Source organism: Anabrus simplex, chromosome X, assembly GCF_040414725.1.
Source record: "Anabrus simplex isolate iqAnaSimp1 chromosome X, ASM4041472v1, whole genome shotgun sequence".
Taxonomy (NCBI): domain Eukaryota; kingdom Metazoa; phylum Arthropoda; class Insecta; order Orthoptera; family Tettigoniidae; genus Anabrus; species Anabrus simplex.
Genome location: NC_090279.1, coordinates 204,651,728 through 204,675,772, shown reverse-complemented (window position 1 = coordinate 204,675,772; position 24,045 = coordinate 204,651,728). Strand labels below are relative to the sequence as shown.

Here is a 24,045-nt window from a genome sequence, read left to right as displayed (position 1 = left end):
TGAACAGGATATGGATGGGCTGGGTATCACAAGAAACGAGATATTAGATAGGGTCATTTTCAGAGAGAGGATTGAAGAGTTTGGGTGGTTCCAAGAGAAAGAAAAGCAGAAGAAAAATGTCCAGATGGAGAAAAGGAACATTTGAAAGAATGAAGTAATACTGGGAAGATAGCAGAGGAAGAAAATCATGAAGTTACTTCACATGATCCACAGCTGGCCAAGATCAAGAAAGAAGAATAGCAAGAAAGAAGGTGTGGGTCTTGGGGTTGGACAAGGTATGGTATATTAAATAACAGGCTGGACATGGTACAGTATATTAAACTAGCAGTTACCCGCAGCTTCGCTCGCGTGGATTTTGTAATTTGATAAAAGTAATCGTTCCTCCGTACTGTACTAAGACATCATCTGAAAATCCCTAAGTTATATAAACTCACCGAAAAATTGAGTTTCATTTACCCCAGAAACTCTTTGTAAACCACATTTGCGGCAAGCCTCCTCTTAAGTAAAAATAATAATTTAAAAAACCTTTATTTTTAAAGGAGATTCCCAATACCTATTTGCACGTCTGGAACACCTTCAGGTTTTGAGAAATAAGTATGCCCATAAAAAGAATTCAACACCTTTAACAGACCTTCCCCCACCCTACTTAGGTGGATTTCCCATAAATATGTTGCTGCATCTAAAAATATTTTAAGACCCGTTACTGCATACAATTAACCTTGATTCACAGTTTCAACTTTTCAAATGCCATGGAAAAAAGCTATTTCCATAATGTATCCAACAAGGTGTATTTACATTATTCAAATAATGCACTTAGATAACTCGCTGACAAACATAACCTCACACAACGAAAGAAAAAGAAAGCATGATTCCAAGATGAGGAGAAATCTATACTGGCTCCCCTGTGTAAGTGCTTTATTCATTGGATTAATGTACTGTACGCATTTTAGATGCCCTCTACTTGCATGGAAAGTACCAATGCCCTTAAAACATAATGGTTTATCAAACTTTCCTATGGAAAATTCTAAGTTCCCATGGAGGGAATTAGATATTTTTCACCAATAGAGCTTGTCAAAAACAGATCAGATGTAAGGCTTTTCAGGCGTTTGCTCTATTAACCAGCGTTTCGTCTTAGGTCTGACACTAGACTCATCAGAGTGGGATGTGTCAGACCCTACCCAGTGACGCTGGTATGCAGGTGAACTTTTAATGGGCTTCTGATAAGTTCACCTGCATACACTTTCTCAATAAACTTTATTTTTCATCATTTGTAAACTGTCTAGCTATTTTCTTCTCCATAACTGAATGTCCTGCAAACCACTATGTGAAAGTAGAGTAGGCCTAATTTACATACATTGCTACACAATGCCCTTACAAACATAAAATTAAGCACCAAAATGTCACACAAGCTACAGTTGCAGGATCCAAACAAACACGCCCACATCAAAGACTGGCTTGAGACTGACGCTCCTTGCAGCTGTGTAGGCCGAAACGCTAGGGCCGTGAAATTAAGTTCCCTAACAAATCCTCACCCAGGCCAGTCGCCACTGGCGCATCGTGCACACAACATGGCCGGGAACGCTAATTTAAATTTCTTATGGTGGGAATTACGAATGTACTAAAGAGTGATGTAAATATGCTATTCAGGTTTCTTTAACATGTATTTAGTAGTACATGAACTGGGACTTTGGAATAAATGACGTAATAACCAGCAAAAAGCGCTAGAGAGGGGCGTCTTAACCGGTTTCAACTGTACTTTCTTCCCACAGTGAGATTACAAAATTGCTCTCCCTTTTCAATAAAGTGGAACTTAACGTGAACGACTTATGGAAACTCACAGCAGACATGATATTACTTAAAACTCATGGCATGCAAATAACACGATTTGTACGCAGAATGCTTCTAGCTTTTGGCAGGAAGAGATTGGCCAGAAAAATGCCATCTTCCAGTATCTTTCAATATAACAGGAGCACTGTTCCATCTTTTGCCATCTTCCAGTATCTTTCAATATAACAGGAGCACTGTTCCATCTTTGATACAAATAATACCTGTACACCAAATTTTGAAAATAGAAATACAACTAAGGCCAGAAAAGGGATGCTGAATAGGAAATCGGATGAAGGTGACTGGCATAAATTAAGTTGAAGTAATGCTGGCAAGAGCTAAAAGAAGCGCACCTGCCACACATCTCAAAAGATGTGAGGGCCAAGGAACAGTACTCTGCAGGAAAACAATCACTGAAAGCCACAACACAATTTACCTTAACACAACTTTTCCTAAGGAACCAAATCAAGTATACAACATGGCAGGATTTTAGATAGTCTCACCTCTTCTCATATTCCATGCTAACGTTGCAGGTAAGTATGTAGGCATTCTCCGCCTTCTTAGGCATGTCTGGGTGTCTAGAACCATGATCCAACACGAGACCTCTCACCAACTTGGTCTCTGTAGCAGTCTTGTGCTGCATCTCCATGAGCTCCACCATGTGGAGGTCAATTTCCTTGCCAGGCTGTCTAATGGCCAGCAATGCATCCACACACACCTAAAAATAACAAATGAGATCTTAGCAACAAAAAACCGTACAAAATAGCGCACCTGTATTAACAACATTACCTTTAACCTTGTAATGTCTGGACTACAAGTTGTTTTAGACATAAATATTTTTGACGATGATGACAGCCCCTAATGATACAAGGTGAACGAAACGAAAATTAAAACTTCCAAATGTATCCACTGACTTGAATCTAAAATGAAAAATATGAAAAAAATGATTGTGAAACAAAACAATCAGTGGATCCAATTCACAATGCCATCATTACTGGGATGATATCATCTAAAGGGGTCCAAAATCCTTCCCGTGGTGTTCTTCATTTAGTGGAACTAAATGGCTTGAGACTGACGCTCCTTGCAGCAGTGTAGGCCGACACGCTCGGGCCATGAAATTAAGTTCCCTAACAAATCCTCACCCAGGCCAGTCGTCGCTGGCGCATCGTGCACACAACGTGGCCAGGAACGCTAATTTAAATTTCTTATGGTGGGAATTACGAATGTACTACAAGCTACGTATACTCATGGTGCCGCTCACATAGTGGTAGTAATCATAGGCAATGTAGACCCACGGTGTATCACACATTATGGCAATGCCCACAGGCAACACAAACCCATGGTGTTCCTCACATTAAAAACAAAAAAAGTTATTTATTCGGGGCGTCACCTAGAGAGATCATTTGCCCCTACTTGCACCATGTGATATGAACCTGTGTGTAATTGGAATGGAGGAAGTGTAGTGTGTTGAATGTGAGGAAAGGAACGTTAAGGATACAAACACCCAGTCCCCAGGCCAGGGATATTAATCATTTACAACTGAAAACCCCTTACCCAGCCAGGAATCGAACCCAGGGCTGGAATGTTCCTCACATAACGGTACTCTTACTCTTTGGCAACACAGACCCAGGGTTTTACTAGCATAGTGGTACTACCGTAATTACGGGCGCCAGCCAAACCCATGGTATTTCTCACTTAGTGGCACTAATCACAGGCAACATAGACCATACGTAACGCAGACCCATTCTGAACACAGTGGAGCCGACTGGTGGAGTACACACAATGGATGACCACTATAACAAACAATTCCCAGACCCGTAATATTTCTTGCATAATGGTACTGCTCCTATGTAATGTAGACCCATAGTTTTCCTCCCAAAGTGGTACTAGTCTCAAGTAACGTCGACCCGTGACATTCCGCACGTCCTCATCACAAGTATTCTTATGGTTCTAATTTAATCATCCCTTGGTCGACCCTTACGACAGGCAGGGGATACCGTGGGTGTATTATTCTCTCTTCTGGTGTAGGCTAGGATAAACTTGTTACTTTCACTGCCCTGTCTCATTTGGCTTTGAGAACATGAAAGTGACTGAGGTATGAGTGATGCTAGTAATTCCATCCCTTATGCAGCTAGTCCCTATTATGAAAGGTGTGAAAATGTTCATAAGGTCAGTTGATGCAGGCATTTCAGTGAGCTTGGCAGACTGATATGTAATCACAACTTCTAGCTCAGTGAGGAAAGCAACAGGAAACTAGCTCGCTACTCATTTCCCTAGAACGCCTCTTCAGTGATGCCTCAGCTGAGCTGTCGAGGACCAAACCAGCCTTCGGGCTGAGCACTTCACACACAATACTTTTAAATAGCAGCTTCTGTCGTAAGAAGTGAAGTAAGTCACACGTCATTCAGGAGAGGGCGGAACCCAATCACGCATGCTTCCTTTACTCTCTCCCTCCCGCTCTCTCCTTTTTTCACACTGATTATGCATTGTATCAGCCTGCAGAGAAAGCTTGTTTTCTCACTGTCACTTCATAGATTCTATGAATGAACTTGCTTATGCATGGCCACTGCTCTTAGGCCCAGTTTCATCAATGTGGGTTAAATATACTCTAAACCTGGGTTTGTTAGCTTAAGGTTAATATTTTAACTCATTCTTACGAGTCACGCGTCTCACGAAGCTATTTCAGCACAGGGTTAACTAAAACCGTATTAACCCTCTCCGGAAACAGCTGTTGTGATATAGATGTTGATTCCCATACGGAATCTGAAATTTTTGTTCCGAATGAGTAAATTTATAATACCAATATAAATGGTCCGTTATCGGACATTATAAATTTTCCAGCTAACTCATTCTTGTTGCCAGCGTTTCGCCCCCATGTGCTAGGCTGGGCTCATCAGTTGGTACCTAGCACATCTACCAAGACGCTGGATAGTGCATACCGTGGAGGACACTACGTAGGCTAATTGTAGCTACCAGCAGTGCCAATGCACTATGAGAGACTTTGTCTCATTATCAAAAATTGATGCCTGCTTGGCCATCCTACGCAGTGGCCTCCACGGTATGCACTATCCAGCATCTTGGTAGATGTGCTAGGTACCAACTGATGAGCCCAGCCTAGCACATGGGGGCGAAACGCTGGCAACAAGAATGAGTTAGCTGGAAAATTTATAATGTCCAATAACAGACCATTTATACTGGTATTAACAGCTTTTGTATCGATCAAGAGGTAGTGACTAAAAATTGAAGATTATGATGATGATTCTTCTTGTTTTTTTTTTTTTTTGCTAGGGGCTTTACGTCGTACCGACACAGATAGGTCTTATGGCGACGATGGGATAGGAAAGGCCTAGGAGTTGGAAAGAAGCGGCCGTGGCCTTAATTAAGGTACAGCCCCAGCATTTGCCTGGTGTGAAAATGGGAAACCACGGAAAACCATCTTCAGGGCTGCCGATAGTGGGATTCGAACCTACTATCTCCCGGATGCAAGCTCACAGCCGCGCGCCTCTACACGCACGGCCAACTCGCCCGGTATTCTTCTTGTTTAAAGGGGCTTAAGGTCTAGGTCATTGGCCCCTAATGTTATGAAATGAGATGAAATGCAATGACAATGTAAAAGTCCAAAATTCATCCAATGACTAGAATTTAAAATGTGATGATGAATGAAAGGATAAATATGAATTAAAAATAATCAGCAGAACCAACCCACAATACTGAAAGTTAACAATAATTCCAAAATCGATCCACTGGTTAGAATTCAAAAAGATGGCGATCAATGAATATGTGAATGACTTATAATGTAACATTGCATTAATAAGTTTTCTTGTATTGAATAGGTGGAACCACAATATATTACTAACTAGCTGATGTACCCGTGCTTCACCACGGAATTCTACATTGTATACAGAATTCTAGGTTATGTAGTGTACATGTTGTGAGCAGAATTGTATTAAATTGCATAGTTATTAACGTTACGCTAGAAATGCGATGGGGTAGTCACCAAACGTCTTTTCTCATGTGTAGACTGGGTTAGGAAATTTTCATTGTAATGGTAGGACCGCTTGCCTACAATCAGTCACAATGAGATTGGGGAGTTTTCTTTAAATGGCAGACACCTAACTTTTTACATCCTCAGGAAGACTGTCTTAGTGGTTTTCCCAACTGAAATGAACACAGGTAATTACAATAACATCAGTAGGAATGACACGATTAAAAGTAATGCTTTCATATGAAATACTCGATCAAATGGAAAACTACACATTTTCTTACTTTTAAAGAACAGAACTACGCTGCCAATCTAACAGTCCAAAGTTCCAGAGCTGAATGACCAAGCTTCAGACAGCCGTGATGCGTGAATACTGTTTGTCTTTATTTTGGCGCGGTGGGTCGAATAGCGGAGAGTCCCAGGGCAAAAACTATGCCCTTTACTACTCTGTTTCCTAGAAGTACCGATGAGTCAGAAAATCTCAATTCACTATAATGGCGGCAGAAAAATCTATCTGACTTTGAGGCAAATTTTTCCTCCAAGCCAAAGGAGAAACCTCCTTTCACTGCTAATTTGGAATAAAATGAATATACAATATTTTTCTTTTTGCTATTTTGATTTACGTTGCACCGACACACATAGGTCTTATGGTGACGAGACATGAAAGGCCTAGGAATGGGAAGTAAGCAGCCGTGGCCAATTAAGGTGCAGCCCCAGCATTTTCCTGGTGTGAAAATGGGAAACTAAGGAAAACCATATTCAGGATTGCCGACAGTGGAGTTCGAACCCACTATCTCCCGGATGAGAGCTCAAAGATGTGCACTCCTAACCACACGGCGAACTCGCCCGGTAACGTACAATTTAATAAATGTGAAGAGGAAGAAGCTTTTCTTAAGAAACGGCTCTTTTCAGGGTTGAATTTTGAGTTATTTAGTGAACTGTAGTCTTATAAAATGGAATAGGCCTAAATAGTAATTCTAGACCAATACTACTAAGCGAGCCTCTGCCTTAGGCCTAAATGTGCACACTGCTCATTCAAAACAGCGCGTCAGAGTAGGGATCGAATAACTGGAATACCATGATGAACCAGTATGTTACGTACCAGCAGTATCAGAAAATGTATGAACCAGAGGAATGGCATGCTAATGAAGAAAGTATTCTAACTCCCCTGCTATTTCCCGCCAGTATTCAGTCAGGCTGTTATACTCAGTATGCAGCAGTAATCCCATCTATCGGAGTTGAGTGGCAGAATAAGAGACAAAGAACATCACAACAAACAATGGTCAATATAATATTATTGATCAATGTTATGCGCTTTCGATATTGTAGGACTTCACATTTACTTTTCTTCTGACTCTGAAATACCACTCTTATCACAGTCGCTACGGTAAAGCCGAATAAAATATGAATGATTGGAAATTGTATTCTCTATAACTTTAGTTATGTAGTATTTGTCGATAGGACCACTAATAAGATAAATATTTGAGAATTAAATTTTAGGCCTTCCCCTCAACTACCATTTCACTCAGCGTGAATTAAATTATTTATAGCCTAGATTGTAGTGGCTCCTCCCCCGACTTTACATACCGATTTTCATTGAAATTTCTTCAGCCGTTTTCTCATGATGCGTGTACATACAGACAGACAAATTACGGAAAAGTAAAAAGTGCATTTCCTTGTTACTTTGGACATGACCGATACAGAAATACAATTCTTTTCAAATTCTGAGCAATGTACAGACAAAACTCTTATTTTATATATATAGATTTAATTGTAATCTCAATTCAATACGGACCCAATGAAATTCTTATCATTCAATGATTACAAACTTAAAACAATCAGCGGATCCGACCCGCAATGCCTCACCTTCCCAGAAACTGTATCGAAAAAGTAGTATTACTGACCAAGGGACTGCTTACAAAGTACAATTCTGAATCGATGATTCTTGTCCAAAATCCAGGTCAATGGTCCCTCATAATGGTACTTATCGCTAGTAAAGTAGAACCATGGTATTTCTCAAGTTACGGTACTAAGCAAGAGTAGCGTAGACTCACGGTGTTCCAAACGTTATGGTACTACTCACAAGTACTGTACGTCGCACAGGTAACGCAGACCTATGGTGTTTCTCACATAATGGCACCACTCGTAGGCAACACGAACCCATGGTGTTCCTCAGATAGGTGTACTAATCACAGGAACTCGTACTATCCCGTGGTGTTCCTCACATAGTGGGTACTAATCACAGGAAACGCAGACCCACAGTCTCTCATATAGCGGTACTAATCACAGGCAACTTAAGCCCGTGGTGTTCCGCATATAGTGGTACTAATCATGGGTAATGTAAACCCATAGTGACCCAACCACTACTGCTACCAATCACAAACCTATTGTGTACCTAACATAGCGGTACTCCTCGCAAGTAAATGCGACCCATGGTTTTCCCCCACGTGATGGTACTAACAAGTAGTTTCATGGTTCTAATTCAATCATCCCTTGGTCGCCCCTTTTAGTGCCTCTTACGACAGGCAGGGGATGCCATGGGTGTATTCTTCACTAGGTCCTCCACCCACAGGGGGTCTAGGATAATTAACACACTCGAGCAGTTATTTTGTTTATTTCTTGTGCAGTATTTTGTTTTCTTCCTCAGTATGGTAGATATTCTTTCGTGATTGTGATAGAACTGATTGCAGTGATCGAAAAATGGAAGTTCAGAACAGAAATAGGGGCACGAATTTTTCTGTTTTAGAAAAAACATGACCTTACTGAATTAGCCACCAAGAGCCAAAGCAATATAGAATGCAAGAAGACTGATGGTGTAAAATTAAAAGAAAAGGAGGACACATGGGAAAAAAATAACAGGGGAATTTAATAGTGTCGCCCCCACGTTACAGGCCATCTTGTAACTATGTAACGAATTTTGAAGTTAGGATCACTGATTACTTGACAACTGACAGAATAATAACACTTGTCGTCTCCGACCATTATATGAAATAACCCTGTGGTAGAAAACCTTAATGCAATCAATACCTCCTTTAGCATAGGAGAGAGAGGCCTGTTTCAGTCAGTTGTGTATTTTTTTTTTTTTTGCTAGTTGCTTTACGTCGCCCCGACACAGATAGGTCTTTTGGCGACGATGGGACAGGAAAGGGCCAGGAGTAGGAAGGAAGCAGCCGTGGCCTTAATTGAGGTACAGCCCCAGCATTTGCCTGGTGTGAAAATGGGAAACCACGGAAAACCATCTTCAGGACTGCCGACAGTGGGGTTCGAACCTACTATCTCCCGAATATTGGATACTGGCCGCACTTAAGTCACTACAGCTATCGAGCTCGGTAGATGTGTATTCTAACCTCTCGCGAATTTCATTGACGATTTTACAGGCGATGGTTTTTGATAGTCTATGCATCTTTAGAAATTGTTCCTCAGATTTTGAAATTCGTTCCATCTTATTATAGGCTATTTCCGTTAGGAACACCATTTAACAAATCTAAATAAAGTAACTCTGCAACAAACACATGGTTTATGGTGGCCATTTTGCTTTTAACCTTGAGTTAACAGTTTATCCCAGGTGAAAGGAGGGGTTAACAATAAATCCAGCATTAACCTAGAGTTAAAATTAACCCTCCTTGATGAAACAGAATGAATAGTCAAATTCAGAGTTAGTTAAAACTGTACAACTCGGGGTTAAGGTTTAACCCACGTTGATTAAACCGGCCCTTAGCGTCTTGGTATAGTTCCATTTATCACCTTACTAGCTATCATGCCTGTCCATGGCAGGTCAACCATGTTGGTGGCTTAGTAAATAGAGGAAAGTAATCTGATTCATGGCTGTAAACTCCCCATTTTTATCAGCATCTTCAAAGAACAGATCAAATAGCTGGAATACTATGATGGACCAGTCTGCCAAGTACCAGTAGTTATCAGAACACCTAAGTATGATTCAGAGGAATGGCAAGATAAAGAAAACAGTATTCTAACTCCCCAGTTCCTCACCACCAATATTCAGACTAGAACCTGTTCCACTCGGCAAGATAACTTCCCCGACAACCTGCTCTGGAACATTATCGAGACTGGTAACCTATTTACTATTTGTCGTAGGATTAATCTGTACTGTGCATAAAATCGGTACTTTCATTTTTTTACAATTTTTAATGTAGCATTTATCGATAGAACAGTATTAACAGAAATATTTAAAAATTCATTCTGACTATTACTATTTAACCCAGCATGAATATCTATAGGCCAGACTAGTGCCTTCTCCTGCAATCTATTCAGCCATTTTCTGGTGACATGCAAAAATACATGAACAATATTGAAAAACCCCACTTCCTTCTTACTCTGGTCAACTGATACATAAATTTTTAAAAATTCTTATTGAAATACTGACAAAACTCTTGTTTTATTTATGAGGATGTTTCTATTAAAATTCTGGTCAGTGTTTCAGTTTTGATGTTACTTTTAATAATGAATTAAAAAATGGCCAAATCTATTCATATAACATTAATTTAGGACTTCCATATCATAAAGGTGTTGATTCACCATTAATGAAAAATTAACTTGAAGCTAATTATTGCTTGTTTACAACTGAATTTTTAAAAAGATATACAGTATAACCCCGATTTTGCGTGACCTCATTTTAACATAAACCCGCATTTAACGGGAGAAATTTCCACTTCTGAAAATGATTCCATACAAGCTATTTCATATTCGATTTAACGTCATTCACAATAGGGCAAAACCCGCATTTAGCATTAAAGAAATGTTAAAATTCTCAAATATTTATTTCTATTAATTTTGGTTATGGGACATTAAGAAGTGTTTTATGCTTCCTAAGGATGATTCAAGGCAGAAGAGGAAATTGTGCTCCATAATAATCCATAATAATCAGAGCCACTTCCATATTGGTATAGCATATGTCAGAAAACAGTAAAAATGAAAGAAAATCCTTAGCAGTTAGCTTCTCTGTAACAAGTGATGATCCTATCTTTCTAAACACAACTCAAAGTAAAAATTTTTTAGGTACTGAATAAAAAAAATACCATCATACAGTTCAATCTCATGTATTAAACCTTCTCCATTATCAATATATGCCTAGGCCTACAGGTGAAACGTCCTACAAAGAAAAATAATTATGGTAAATAGCAAAGAAACAGAAATGCTGGCAAAAATTCACTGAATCTCTGCAAGAAGATACAACCAGAAGCAAAAAGATCTTATTTCAGTGAGTAAAAAAGAAGAAAACCCCAGGTGAAGGTGCTAACTTCCTTAAAAATGAACAGGAGGAAGTGATGACACAGAAGCAGGATATATTGCAGAGGTGGGGAAAATACTTTGAACAGTTTTACAACATGCAAAATACCCCAGTACAAGGAGAAATCTAAGAACCATATTTAGTGCAGATGGAAGATAAGGAAAATGAGGTGTCCATGGCAGAGATTGAGTGGGCCGCTAAAAGAATGAAACGAGGCAAGGCAGCTGGAACTGACGAGGACACCATAGAAATTATAATAGCAGCAGGAGCAGTTGGTCTACAGTGGTTGTATAGATTCTTCAGTGATATGAAGAGAAAAGAATGTTCCAAAAGAGTGGACGAAAGGGGGTCATTATACCAATTTTCAAGAAAGGAGACAGGAAGCAGTGTACACATTTCAGAGGAGTGACACTGATACCTCATACAGCTAAGATCCTTGAAAGAATCTTGGATAAACGAATAAGAGACAGAGTAGAGGGGAAAAGTGGCAGAATACCAGTATGGATTCAGAAGAGGCAGGTCCATATTTGACCCAATATTTACATTGCGTCAAATGATGGAAAGGTATTGGGAATATGGAAAGGACAAGTTAGTAACGTTTCTAGATATTGAAAAGGCATATGACAGTGTCCCAAGGAATTTGGTATGGAAAAGATTGACAGAGGCACAGATTGGGAATGAAAAAAGCAGTTGGTAATAGCATTGTATCAAAATGGTGAAGGCTGTGTTAGAACCAAAGTGGGTCAAAATGAATGGTTCAGAGTTGAGACAGGCTTAAGATAGGGAAGTGTATTGCCTCCCTTACTCTTCATTATCATCATGAATAGAATTCTACATAATATAAGGAGATGATGATGGGGAGCACGTAAAGTCTCTCGTTCTTTGCTGATGACATTGTAATTTGGGGAGATAATGAAGAGGAAGTACAGACACAAGTTGATTTATGGAATGAGGAGATAAGAAATTTTGGAATGAAGATTAGTAGTATGAAAAGCAAGACTTTGATCACGAGGAGAGGTAACAGAAAATCCAGAGAAGTGATAAAAATAGGAAATGAACCTCTTGAAGTAGTGAAAATTTTTAAATATTTGGGCAGTGTGATGTCACAAGATGGAAATTTGGATGGAGAAATTGATTTAAGAATAGAGCAGTCCACAAGTTTCTACCAGTGTGTGAAAGACATTGTATGGAACAAAGATGTGCCAATGAAGTGCAAGAAGGTTTTATACTCATCCTATTATAAACCTATACTGACCTATGCTTCAGCAGCCTGGACGTTGATTAACCGCAACCAAAATAAGATGCAAGCAGCAGAAATAGATTCTTGAGGAACATACAAGGAAAGACAAGGCGAGATAGAATACAAAATGAGGACATAAGGAGAAATGTGGGAGTGTGTAAACTTCAAGAAGAGATTGATATAGCAAAGCTAAAATGGTTTGGACACATGATGAGAATGTCAGGAGAGAGAATACCAAAGAGAACACACGGAGACTGCAAAGAGACCTAGGGGACAGCCTAGAATGAGATGGAGGAGCTCTGTTGTGGACTGTATTGCAAATAGAGGAGTTGATAGCAAAAAAGTACTAGAAGAGGAATAGTGGAAGGATCGAAATCTGCCCATACAATCTAAGTCTAGTTGCCTCTACTTTTACTATTTCTCTTACCTTCTCATTTCTCATGTTATCCACATTCTTGTCACTCCTATCCTGCTTCTCAGACATTTCATTTCGCTTGCCTGTATCCTAGTCACAGCTCTCTTGCATACGTCAGAATAGGTACATAGTACATCCTGCATATCACTCTTAATTCTGAGGAATATCCTTGCTCCAAACCAGGCTTCTGGCACTTTTCAGAAATGCTCCTGTTTGTCTTCTATGCTCTATTATTTCCTTATTTCTTCCACCTTCCTCTATGATACTTCCCAGGTACCTGAAACTATCTTCCCAAGCTGTTCCCCTGAAAGCATTATCCCTCTCATAGGTCTTTCCTTTCTAGTGGTATAGTAATCATGATCTTAGAAGGGAATGACAAAACATCTAATTAACGGTATACAAATCATCATGGTTGTGAACTGCCTTTTAGTACAAAATTACACATAACAGTAACTAGTAAAGTTAAATAATAAGAGGCACTTGTTTTTGGTGAAAAGTTTTGCCTAATTTCATCATATTTAGAAAATTATTTCGGTATATTTTTGCTATTTGTATTTTATTTTGTCAATTTCACTATTTTATTTTCAAATTTCAGCAATAAATGTTAAACCAAAAGCTAATTGATAGGATATTTGTAGTAAAACATATGCTATTTTTACATATGTACAAGAAACATGAGAGTTAAGCTTCTGCTGAAGAAAACACTGGGCATAGCCTACATACATAATATATATATATATCGGTCTGGAAAAGACACTGATACCATGAGTTCCACATTGCTGGAAGTCAGAGCTGTTCTCTTCTGTGAAAAATATTACAATACATTGAAAATGACCTCTCACTATCAACATTACTGACTGGGATCTATAAAGCTTTCACTGCAGTTTTCACTATTGCCCACATTCTGATTTCGGGGAAAGAAGAATGGCAAATGCACCGATACCAACTTCTCTACATGAACTACCAACTAGATCCCTAAACACTGTGTATGGTTCAAGATATTCTGATGTTGAAAGTTATTGTAGAATGGGAATTGATTTAGATGAGAGATTTCATCATTTTCTAAATCATCTTTCATTACGCTTCTTGGAACACAGAGTGATTCTGGATAATTTTGTCAATTATAGTTTTACATTTTGAGCCAAATTTGTAAAATTTCATAAAAATTTCAAGATTTCACACTATGCAAGAAACAGGTGCCCCTATAAATATTACATTACATGAAAGGAAAGACCAACCATTTAAATCCACCCCACATTAAAAGCTTTCAACTTAATTTTCTAATCCAAAGTTTCCTGCATTACCCGACTTTTGTTTTAGATTTGTTTCCATCGTGTTTTCCTCCGAAACTAAGTCTGTACCATTCAGCAATTTCTCTAGGTTCTCTGAAAAATCAGATAAAATAACTATCGTCCCAAAGCTCAGAGATCACATTTACTCTCCTTGAACAAGTTTTTCTCTCAAACTTCTTTGATTTCTTGTCACATAATCGTGATAAACTACTCACCTCAGTAAGGATGTCTGCCAACTGTTGGTGCACCTTTGTACGCAGAGCAGTGCGGGCCACATTCAGGAGATTCTCCCGGCTTGGCTCAATTGGAACCTTCATTTTCTCAAGTAGTTCCAACGTCTTCACACGAGCCTTATCGAATCCCTCAGCTAAGACACGAGGATGCAGTCCCTGTGATAGATATATTAAATCAAGGTTAAAGAAAAACATAACATTCCACAATTTTAAAAGCAGACTTAATAAGGTGTCAACAAAAGAGCCTGTCCTTAATGCCATGCAACCTGCAACACACTAGAAAGAAATTTATTAGATCTCGCTGTCAATCATATCCTTAACCCACGAGGGGTTGCTTCAAATGAGTTGTGTACTATCTGCGAAACTTTTAGTGACACTTTGTTTTACAGGATGAGGAGTAAGGAGGGAGCTACAACGGTTCCAGTAACACTGCCAACTGAATGAAAATGAAATCTGAATTGAATCTATAGTATGATCGATCGATATGCATTTTCTAAACCGTTGTTTTCGTGTAGGAGTTCTAGGTTGTTCCTGTGATGTACCTTGATTTTTTACTCATGTTCAAGTTTAACCTACATTTTGACCTTGCTGTGTAAATAACACTATTTTAAGTGTTGCCATTAACCGCCAGATGTCTCACAGCGATGCATAATCTATTCATATTTTTTGTGTCAGAGGTTGCCAGTACGAATCTCGAAGATAACCAAGATCTACCGATTCAGCACTAGGGAACCGAAGTATCACTAAAAGTTTCGCGGACAGTAATGGGTCGCCCACGGTCAATTCAACCAGAAAGTATAAAATATCAGTTTTTGCAGCAAAACACATTGTATTAACACATTGACGACCAGCCCCAGAGATCTCCGCAGTACTGCGGCCAGCGATTGTTGACGGTCCCCGGAGATCTCAGTTTTTATGCATGGGCATCGTTTGTAGCTTGCTGTGCTATCTGTTGGCCATATTTTAACTATTTTCAATCATGTCATGGAGTAGAGACATTGTAGATTTTAGTGTCAATGTATTTTTTTATTGCACGATCTTTGTAGCCATGGAAACTTTGTATACACACGGGTGTTCTTACGCGCTGAGAATCATTGCACAAGATGGCACGGCGCACCCATGGCAGCGTACCCTATATGAAGAAAAACCATTTCAACATTTATATGCAGATTCATTATCTGATGTGCCACATGGGTGATGAGCCCTGAGAATTCTTGTACTTTCTCAGCCGACAGTAGATGACGGGTTACGAGAATTCTCACTTATGCACCTTGTATTTTCTTGATTACTGATGAAATTGCGGGCGAGATTTTGAGTCTCAAACGGTATAGTTATGGAATATAAATTATTGCTGCATCTTTCTTTCTTTAAACCTTCATGTACTGAGCTCGATAGCTGCAGTCGCTTACGTGCAGTCAGTATCCAGTATTCGGGAGATAGTGGGTTCGAACCCCATTATCGGCAGCCCTGAAGATGGTTTTCTGTGGTTTCCGATTTTTACACCTTAATTAAGGCCACGGACGCTTCCTTCCCACTCTTAGCTCTTTCCTGCAAATTGCAAAAAAAAAAAAAAAAAAAAAAAAAAAAAAAAAAAAAAAAAAATTAAAAAAAAAATAAAAAAAATAAACCTTCATATATTTAAAAAAAAAATCCTGGATATGTAAAGCTGTTCCATGGAGCACCCGTACAGATGTCAACATGGCACTGCGTATTCAGTTGCCGACGGCTATCGCTAATTATGTACAGACCAGTTATAATAGGTACCGAGTGACAGTGAATTAGATATTCCTAATAATTAACGGCTAACACTAAACGGGGAATAGCAGTAAAGAGAAATCCCTGAATACCTGAAAACAAAGAGAATACGAATGGCAAAAATACGGCATTCATCTACACTGTGCTTAGAAACACTTGAATGGAGCCACAAATGGTATTGCTTTGAAAAGTCTCACAACGTACAGACTACGAAACAACCTAGTGTGTACATGTTCCAAGTTTGAGGCTGATTTCTTGAATAGTTGCAGTAGTTTGAGTGCAGCAGTGTAATTTCTTTCTAGGAGGCTCGAAATATCCGGTCTGCACCGGTCGTCAATGTTTTAAGGAAAGAAAATACCAGTTTTTATAGCAAAACAAATTTTATTATTAATGAAATATATATCCATGAAACAAATTACCAATTGTCTTGCAAAACACTTTGTATTTTTAAGTAAAACTATATCCATGAAACAAAATACAAGTTTTTCAAACAAAACAAATTGTATTATTACAGAAAAACATATCCATTAAACTAAATACCAGTTTTTTAGCAAAAACATTGTATTATTACAGAAAAACATATCCATTAAACTAAATACCACTTTTTTTTTTAGAAAAACATATTGTATTATTCACGAGAAACATACCATGAAACTCACAAAACACTTCTATAGACACAAAAATCTCAGACAACGAACGTCATGATGCAATGCCAGTAGTTGTGTGGTGGAAATGACCAGGTTTACAAAGCTTTCCACTAAATCACTGATGATGGAAGGGGGTGCAGTGAATGTAAACATGTGCAGTGGACAAGTCCATTGAAATGTACAGGAAGGGAAGAAGCTTTATACTGTGAAATTATTTTGAAACAGAATGTAGCCTAGTTTGGTCACAACTTCTGAAATGACAAGCAAAGCCTGATACACAACCGATCACAGAAGGCAAGATAAACAAAGGAACAGAGACGTTGGCAGAGAAGATTATCTCAGCCATAGAACCTGCATCAGTACTATGACATTCAAAATACAAGTTGAAAGGCTTTAATGAGGGTCTACAAGTAAACTATCATATCCACTCTCTAGGTAAAAGTTCACGTACTCACCTCAGCAATGTACAGGTCAGCTTGCTTAAGCAGCTCACCAATGACCAGTACAGTCGAGGTCGTGCCATCTCCTGTCATGTCGTCCTGAGCAGTAGAGGCTCGAGCGATGAGCGAGGCTGTAGGATGTTGGATTTGCTGAAATTTAAATGACCAGTAAGGATTTTGCTAGTAACAAAATATTCACAAGGCTCTCTTTCCCTCTCAAAGGCACTCACCATCTCGTGAAGCAGGACGTTGCCATCTTTGGTTATTTTAATGTCACCAGCACCAGAGACCAACCTGAAATCAATAATGACTATCACTGTACTAGAAGGTAGCCTATTATTTTTGAGAACTTGAATTTGGCCTAGTTATAATCAATTACATCAGACGTAACAGAAATTAAAATGTAAATACAACGTTTAGTGAATTTTTGTGTGCGCTTTCTTCAGCCTAATTTTGTCTCAATAATTGGACTGAACAACAGAATCAGGAGACAATTATTTTCCTCTGTATCAAGATTTGTACAGAACTAAACATTAAAGACAGTCTGCATCTAATTTTCAACATGGATAAATCGGAACTACCCCTTAACAAAGCTCCAACAAAAATTGTTATAACAAAAGACACTAGAGAGTTCATTACAGTAACTGGTGTAGAGAGGTGTAAAATGCGATGATTGCTTGCTGCAATCCGAGTAGTGTCTTCATTCCACCATTTGTTATTTTCAAGGTTGTAATAATAATGGTGTGACTCCAGAGAGGTCTGCTACAGGTAGAGTTGATGCCGTGTAGACTACCTGCACGTATGTAAGGATGGGGCACTACCTAAAATGAAGCCTAATGCTGAAGGCGCACAAACACCCAGCCCCAGAGCCATACGAATAAACTAAAGGAAGTTTAAAATCCCAGACCCAAGCAGGAATCAAACCCGGGACCCCCTTGACCAAAGACTAGTACGCTAACCATTTAGCCATGGAGCCAGACTTCAAGGGTGTAAGATTCAGGGATATGTATAAAGAACTTCTCCGCTATTCACAAGTTGCCATGATCGAGTCTGGGTACATCAATGAAGATGGACTTCTTGAGTGGTTCCACCACTTTCAGAAACATCGACCACCAAGTTAGATGCCCGCTTGTTCTGGATGGTTATGCTTCCCATTCATCTCTGAAGTGTCTAGATTACTGCTGGGACAATGAAATTGAGTTGCTATGCCCACCACCATGCACAGCACACACTCTACAGCCTCTCGACAGAACAGTTTTTAAGGCCATAAAATCATTCTACTGCTAAGAGACAACATACTACATGCACTCAAATTCAGGCAGTGCTATAAAAAAATTAAATTCTGGGAAACTCTTGGCAGGAAGAAAAGGGCAACAGTCAGACAAGCTATCAAAGGTTTCCAATGCACAGGCATGTTTCTGTTCAATCCTTTGACCATTCCTGAACACACATTTTCACATTCAGAGAACTTTCAACCAGACATTTCTGAGATTACTACCGGTACTAGTTCAACAAGTGATATTCCACAACCTCCAAAATCACCTAAGTTACAATCAGTAGGAGAAAAAAGGTCTCCTTTCTGCTCAGTAAAAAGCTAAAAATTAAAAAAGGGAGTAAAAGCTCAAGAAAACATGCACCTGATATCAGATGCAAACTTCAAAGAGGCAAGGGCAAAACAAAATTTAAAATATAATAAGGGAAGTGAAGGAAAAGTTGTTTTAAAAAAACTTTCCAAGATACGAGTAAGACAAATCATGGGGACCTACAGCCTGTCCGACAGATGAGGAAGAAACACCGTGTGGATTTTGTGGCATAACTTTCTATTCTGCTCAGTCATCAGAAGGAAAAACTTCATTTGTGGCACATGCCTTTGGGAAAGAGACATTAAACACAGTGAGCAGAATAGCCCCAAGCTTGGGCATAACAGCCCTACCAAAATTCCGAGCCCTTGGGGCCCCTTTTAGTCGCCTCTTATGACAGGCAGGGGGTACCATGGGTGTTATACTACTGCCCCCACCCACAGGGTGTCCTTGCCTACGATTGTGTACATTCACCATGTGTTTAAGATAAATCACTCGGCGTGTATTATATTTGGTATGGTTCGTGATCTTTTGAATCTTGTTCAAAAATTTGTGTTTTTCATATTGTCGTATCTAGTCTTTATCTCTCTTGTACAGCAGAGTATAGCATAGTTTACAGTTTAGCAACGCTATGCTATGGTAAACTACGGAACCTGCAGTTCAAATATTTTCATCTAGATTTTATTATTTATATAATCTCTACCCTCCGACAAGGCTCACATCTGCAGCTGGTTCTGTATGGCTAACACATAAAAGTAATCATTAAATATAAAATTTGATCTGAGATGAGTAATCATAACTTCTTTTATTTTTTTCTTTTGTTAGTGGCTTTACGTCGCACCGACACAGATAGGTCTTATGGCGACGACATAACTTCTTCCTCAGCTCTCATAAATTTTTTGACAATTTGCACATTTGTTAGTTGGCCACAGGGGGAGGATGTCATAAAAATTAGCATTTTTTTTCTTATAGGTTTAATAGTTCATTGTAGATGTGGTTTTATTTACATCCGTGTGCATCCGTTACTGTTCATCTCACATGTGGCACTTTTTTCATTTCGTGACGTGCAAGATTTTATGTACTGTTTAATTATGGATACCTTGCTTAATCATTCACTTGGGTAAGGGTAATGATTATGATGCTTGTTGTTTAAAGAGGGCTAACATACAGGTCATCGGCCCCTAAAGGTACGAAATGAGATGAGATGCAATAACAATTCAAAAGTACAAAATTCATCCACTGAGCAGAATTCAAAACGTGATGAAGAATGAATCTATGAATATGTATTTAACAGAATCAATGGATCCGAACCGCAATGCCTCACCTTCTCAGAAACTATTGTATTACTGACCAAGGGACTGCTTCCAAAGCACAATCCTGAATCAGTGATGCGTGTTATCTAAAGGGGTTCAAAATCCAGGTCAACGACCCCTCATAATGGTACTTATCGCTAGTAAAGTAGAACCATGGCATTTCTCAAGTTGCGGGGTAGTGCCCTACCCTAGGCACTCCAGTATAGCCTATAACACCCAACTTCGCGAAGAAAATATGACTTGTACCTTAAAATCCTTTTAGAAGAGAGATGTGTTCATTACCACTGCCAGGGACCCACCAACCCTCCTAAAAATGTATGTTTACTTTTATAACAGAACAGAAGTTTTCACGCGCCATGCACCACTAGCCGGCCAGCTACGAGCACGGCCATTGGCCGATATGACGTCATTCCCATAATTCGTAACTGGCTGGTTCCGTTACCAACCCGTGCAGAATAAAAACGCAGCAAGAAACACACCAAGAAAAATATGTAATTTAGTAGTTGTAACCTATCTTTCCAAATCCAGGCCAAGCTCTGTCATGAGAACAGTGGCCCCCTTAAGGGGCCACACTCCCTTCAAGGGGCTCTTAACTATCGCCGCGGCGCATAATGCCCGCTCGGCAGGAAAAAATGTAATTTAGTAGTTGTGACCTATCACTGCCAATCCAGGCCAAGTTCTGCCATGAGAACAGTGGCCCCCTTCGGGGCCACACTCCCTTCGAGAGGCTCTTAACTATCGCCACGGCGCATACAGCCCGCACGGCAAGAAAAAATGTAATTTAGTGGTTGTAGCCTAAACCAAATTTTAGTAATTTAGTAGCTGTAACCTATCATTGCAAATCCAGGCCAAGCTCTGTCATGAGAACAGTGGCCCCCTTCGGGGGCCACACTCCCTTCGAAAGGCTCTTAACTATCGCAGCGGCGCATACTGCCCACACGGCAAGAAAAAAAATAATTAGTGGTTGTAACCTAAAACGAATTTTGCAACAGTCCGCTGGACATTTCCTTAACAGTTGGCAACAATTCAGAGATCGCTGACAGATCGTACAGGACGCTTCTATCGGCAATCCTGGGAACTAAAAATAAAAGAGCATCACCGGCCACGGAGCTTCCGTGTACAGCAAGCGGAGTGAGTGGAGTGCCTACACTAGGGCTATGCCGTAACGCAGACCTGCAGTGCATCTCACATAATGGTATAAATCATAGGCAACATTAGCCAGTGATTTTCCACATATAGTGGTACTAATCACAGGTACTGGAAATCCAGAGTGAACCACTCTCTGCTGCTACTAATCACAAACCTATTGTGTACCTAACATAGTGGTACTACTCGCAAGAAAAGGTGCCCCAAGGTGTTCCCCATGTGATGCTACTAATAACAAGTAGTTTCATGGTTCTAATTCAATCATCCATTGTTTGCCCCTTTTAGTTGCCTCTTACAACAGGCAGGGGATAGCGTGAGTGTATTGCCCCTTTTAGTTGCCTCTTACAACAGGCAGGGGATAGCGTGAGTGTATTGCCCCTTTTAGTTGCCTCTTACAACAGGCAGGGGATAGCGTGAGTACAGTGGTCTGCCAAATTATTATACTCAGATTGAAAATACATGGATTTGCCAACATTTTGGCAAAATAAATATATTTCTGGTAATATTTCATGCATTTTCTTTATTTAATTTGTATTTCACATATTCTGTTTACCATTTTCCACAGAAAAAACAGTTTCTTAACTACAATTGTCTTTGTAATGATGAAACGTTTAGTATTTTGTGAAGCCATCCTTAGCTGCAATCAGTGCAGAGACCCTCCTTGGCTACTTGTAATGCATTTTCTTGCCTGTTCCTCCATATTTTTGCTGATCCAAACATCATTAAGTCTTTCTAGGAGCATGTTCTTGCTTGTAATGACACCTTGTTTAGTAATTCCTTTTTTCAGTGCCTTCCAAATATTTTCTATTGGATTCATGTCAGGCGAGTTGATTGGCCAGTCCAATACATTAATTTTTTTATTCTGTAGGAATGCTGTCACCGATTTAGCCTTGTGGCATGGTGCTAAATCATGCATGGAGGTAACATCATTTTTCAGGAATCATTCTGAGACTTGAGGCAAAAGTTTGTTCCTTAGCACCAGCTCGTACTGATCCTTCCGCATTGTGCCTTGAACAATATACGGAGGGCCATTACCTTTGCTGTTAATCAAGAACCCTATCATTATGGAGAGAGAATGTTTCACCAGTTCTACAACACAGTCTTCATTGAACTTTTCGTTGGTGCAGCGTCGAACAAACTGTTTTATCATCAAGGACCTGTATCGAAGATTCATCTGTGAAGCAAACCTAAAAAATACAATGCCATTGTAATAGAGTATTAATCAATATTATCTTATATCATGAGTACATTGCATGTACAATTTTACAAACCTCATTCCAATCTTCCTCTGACCAATTTCTGTGATCGTTAGCCCACTGAAGCCTGTTTTGTTTCATAGCAGTTGTCAACTTTGGTTTCTTTAAAGGGCGGCGGCACTTCAGATCCATCTCTTTGAAATGCCGCTCTAAAGTTCTTTGTGATAAAGCAATCCCAGCATCCCAAAGTTCATTGGTTAACACTTTAGCAGATGTCGGACAAATTTTTGTTGCATAATTGTGAATTATTCTGCCTATTCTAGGCGAAGTTATCCTTTTTCTTCCACACCAACCTCTGCGGCATGAGTCAAGAGGTGTGCTTGTTTTCATTATTTTTTTGGCGATATCTCTCACCGATGACTGTGAAACCCCCACGATTGATCCAATCTGCCATTGGTTGTACTGACAGTAGGGCTATAATGTAGAAATTGTGGCTTTCTTACGAAGGCTTAAGTCACAACTCTTCCCCATCCCAATTTGTAGGTGAGAATCCCCAAACGGAGAATAACAACGGATTTAATGCATTGTTCCACACGGCTTCTTATTACTAAGTACTCTGCATTCCTTACTGTAAAAGTAACTTGTAATTACAAACATTAAAAGAGAACAGATAGACCACAATAACCATAGGACCTCAACGAACAATTGTAATACACAACTTGCGCGCCAATAGTGCTGAAGTTCCAGGCTGACCAACAATGACACGACACTATTTCAGGACTTGCCAACTTCTTGATATATGTAGCAGTCTCCAAAGAATAAATAACTCATGAAAAGACAAGCTGTAGAACTAACAATGCAAAATATAACAGCTTTGCTCTTCAAAAAGGCAAATACTTGTTCTGAGTATAATAATTTGGCAGACCACTGTATATTCTTCACCTGCGTCTTCCACCCACAGGGGGTCTTGGGTACGAGAACCTCCATTATTGATGCTTACACAGAGGTTATAGTTAACGTCTGGTGTTTTTAGAATATTTTTTACGTCGCACCGACACAGGGGTGGGTTTTATGGCGACGATGGGATAGGAAACGCCTAGGAGTAGGTAGGAAGCAGCTGTGGCCTTAATTTAAGTCAGCCCCAGAATTTGCCTGGTATGAAAATGGAAAACCATCTTTAGGGCTGCTGACAGTGGGGTTCGAACCCACTATCTCCTACATCCAAGCTCACAGCTGCGCACCCCTAACCGCACAGGCAACTCGCTCACCCTGGCGATTTTAATATGCAACTACTCAAGTTAGCAGCAGTGATGAACCATTACAAAAAAAAAAAAGAGAATAGAGCAGCAATATTTGCTTTTTAGTACACAGCCTTACGTGTCGATTGTATGTTGTTGGGTATTCAGCCCGAAGGCTGGTTTGAGCCTCTACAGCTCCACCAACAGCTGTCATAGATAGCCTAGATGTCACTGAAGAGGCATACTAGGGAAAAATGAGGAGTGAGGTAGTTTCCCGTTGCTTTCCTCACATGCCGATTAGTATAGTTCAGGAAAGACGAGAGGCAAGAATGTCACTGAGGCCAGTGAAGTGTTCCCTTAGCAGGCCATAATCTCCTTTATGTGACAGCCATTAGCTGCGAGTAATTTATTTTTTATTCTTAATGTATTCTTGTTTTAGTATCGGATGCTGTTAGTAAGTGCATACAACATCTATGAAGTTTTTATGAATTTGTTT

At 39.6% G+C, this 24,045-nt stretch overlaps 1 protein-coding gene across 1 annotated transcript in view; it reads right to left on the bottom strand.

Moving 5' to 3' along the window:
* The window catches only part of CCT6 (chaperonin containing TCP1 subunit 6), a 45,713-nt gene that overhangs the window by 19,101 nt on the left and 2,567 nt on the right, over window positions 1-24,045 (bottom strand). Inside the window, exons 2-5 of the mRNA XM_067159232.2 lie at window positions 17,307-17,370; window positions 17,092-17,226; window positions 14,217-14,390; window positions 2,328-2,542 (exon numbers count right to left, since the gene is read on the bottom strand). Of these exons, the coding sequence (XP_067015333.1) occupies window positions 2,328-2,542; window positions 14,217-14,390; window positions 17,092-17,226; window positions 17,307-17,370 (588 nt within the window). The remainder of the gene's footprint in view (window positions 1-2,327; window positions 2,543-14,216; window positions 14,391-17,091; window positions 17,227-17,306; window positions 17,371-24,045) is intronic.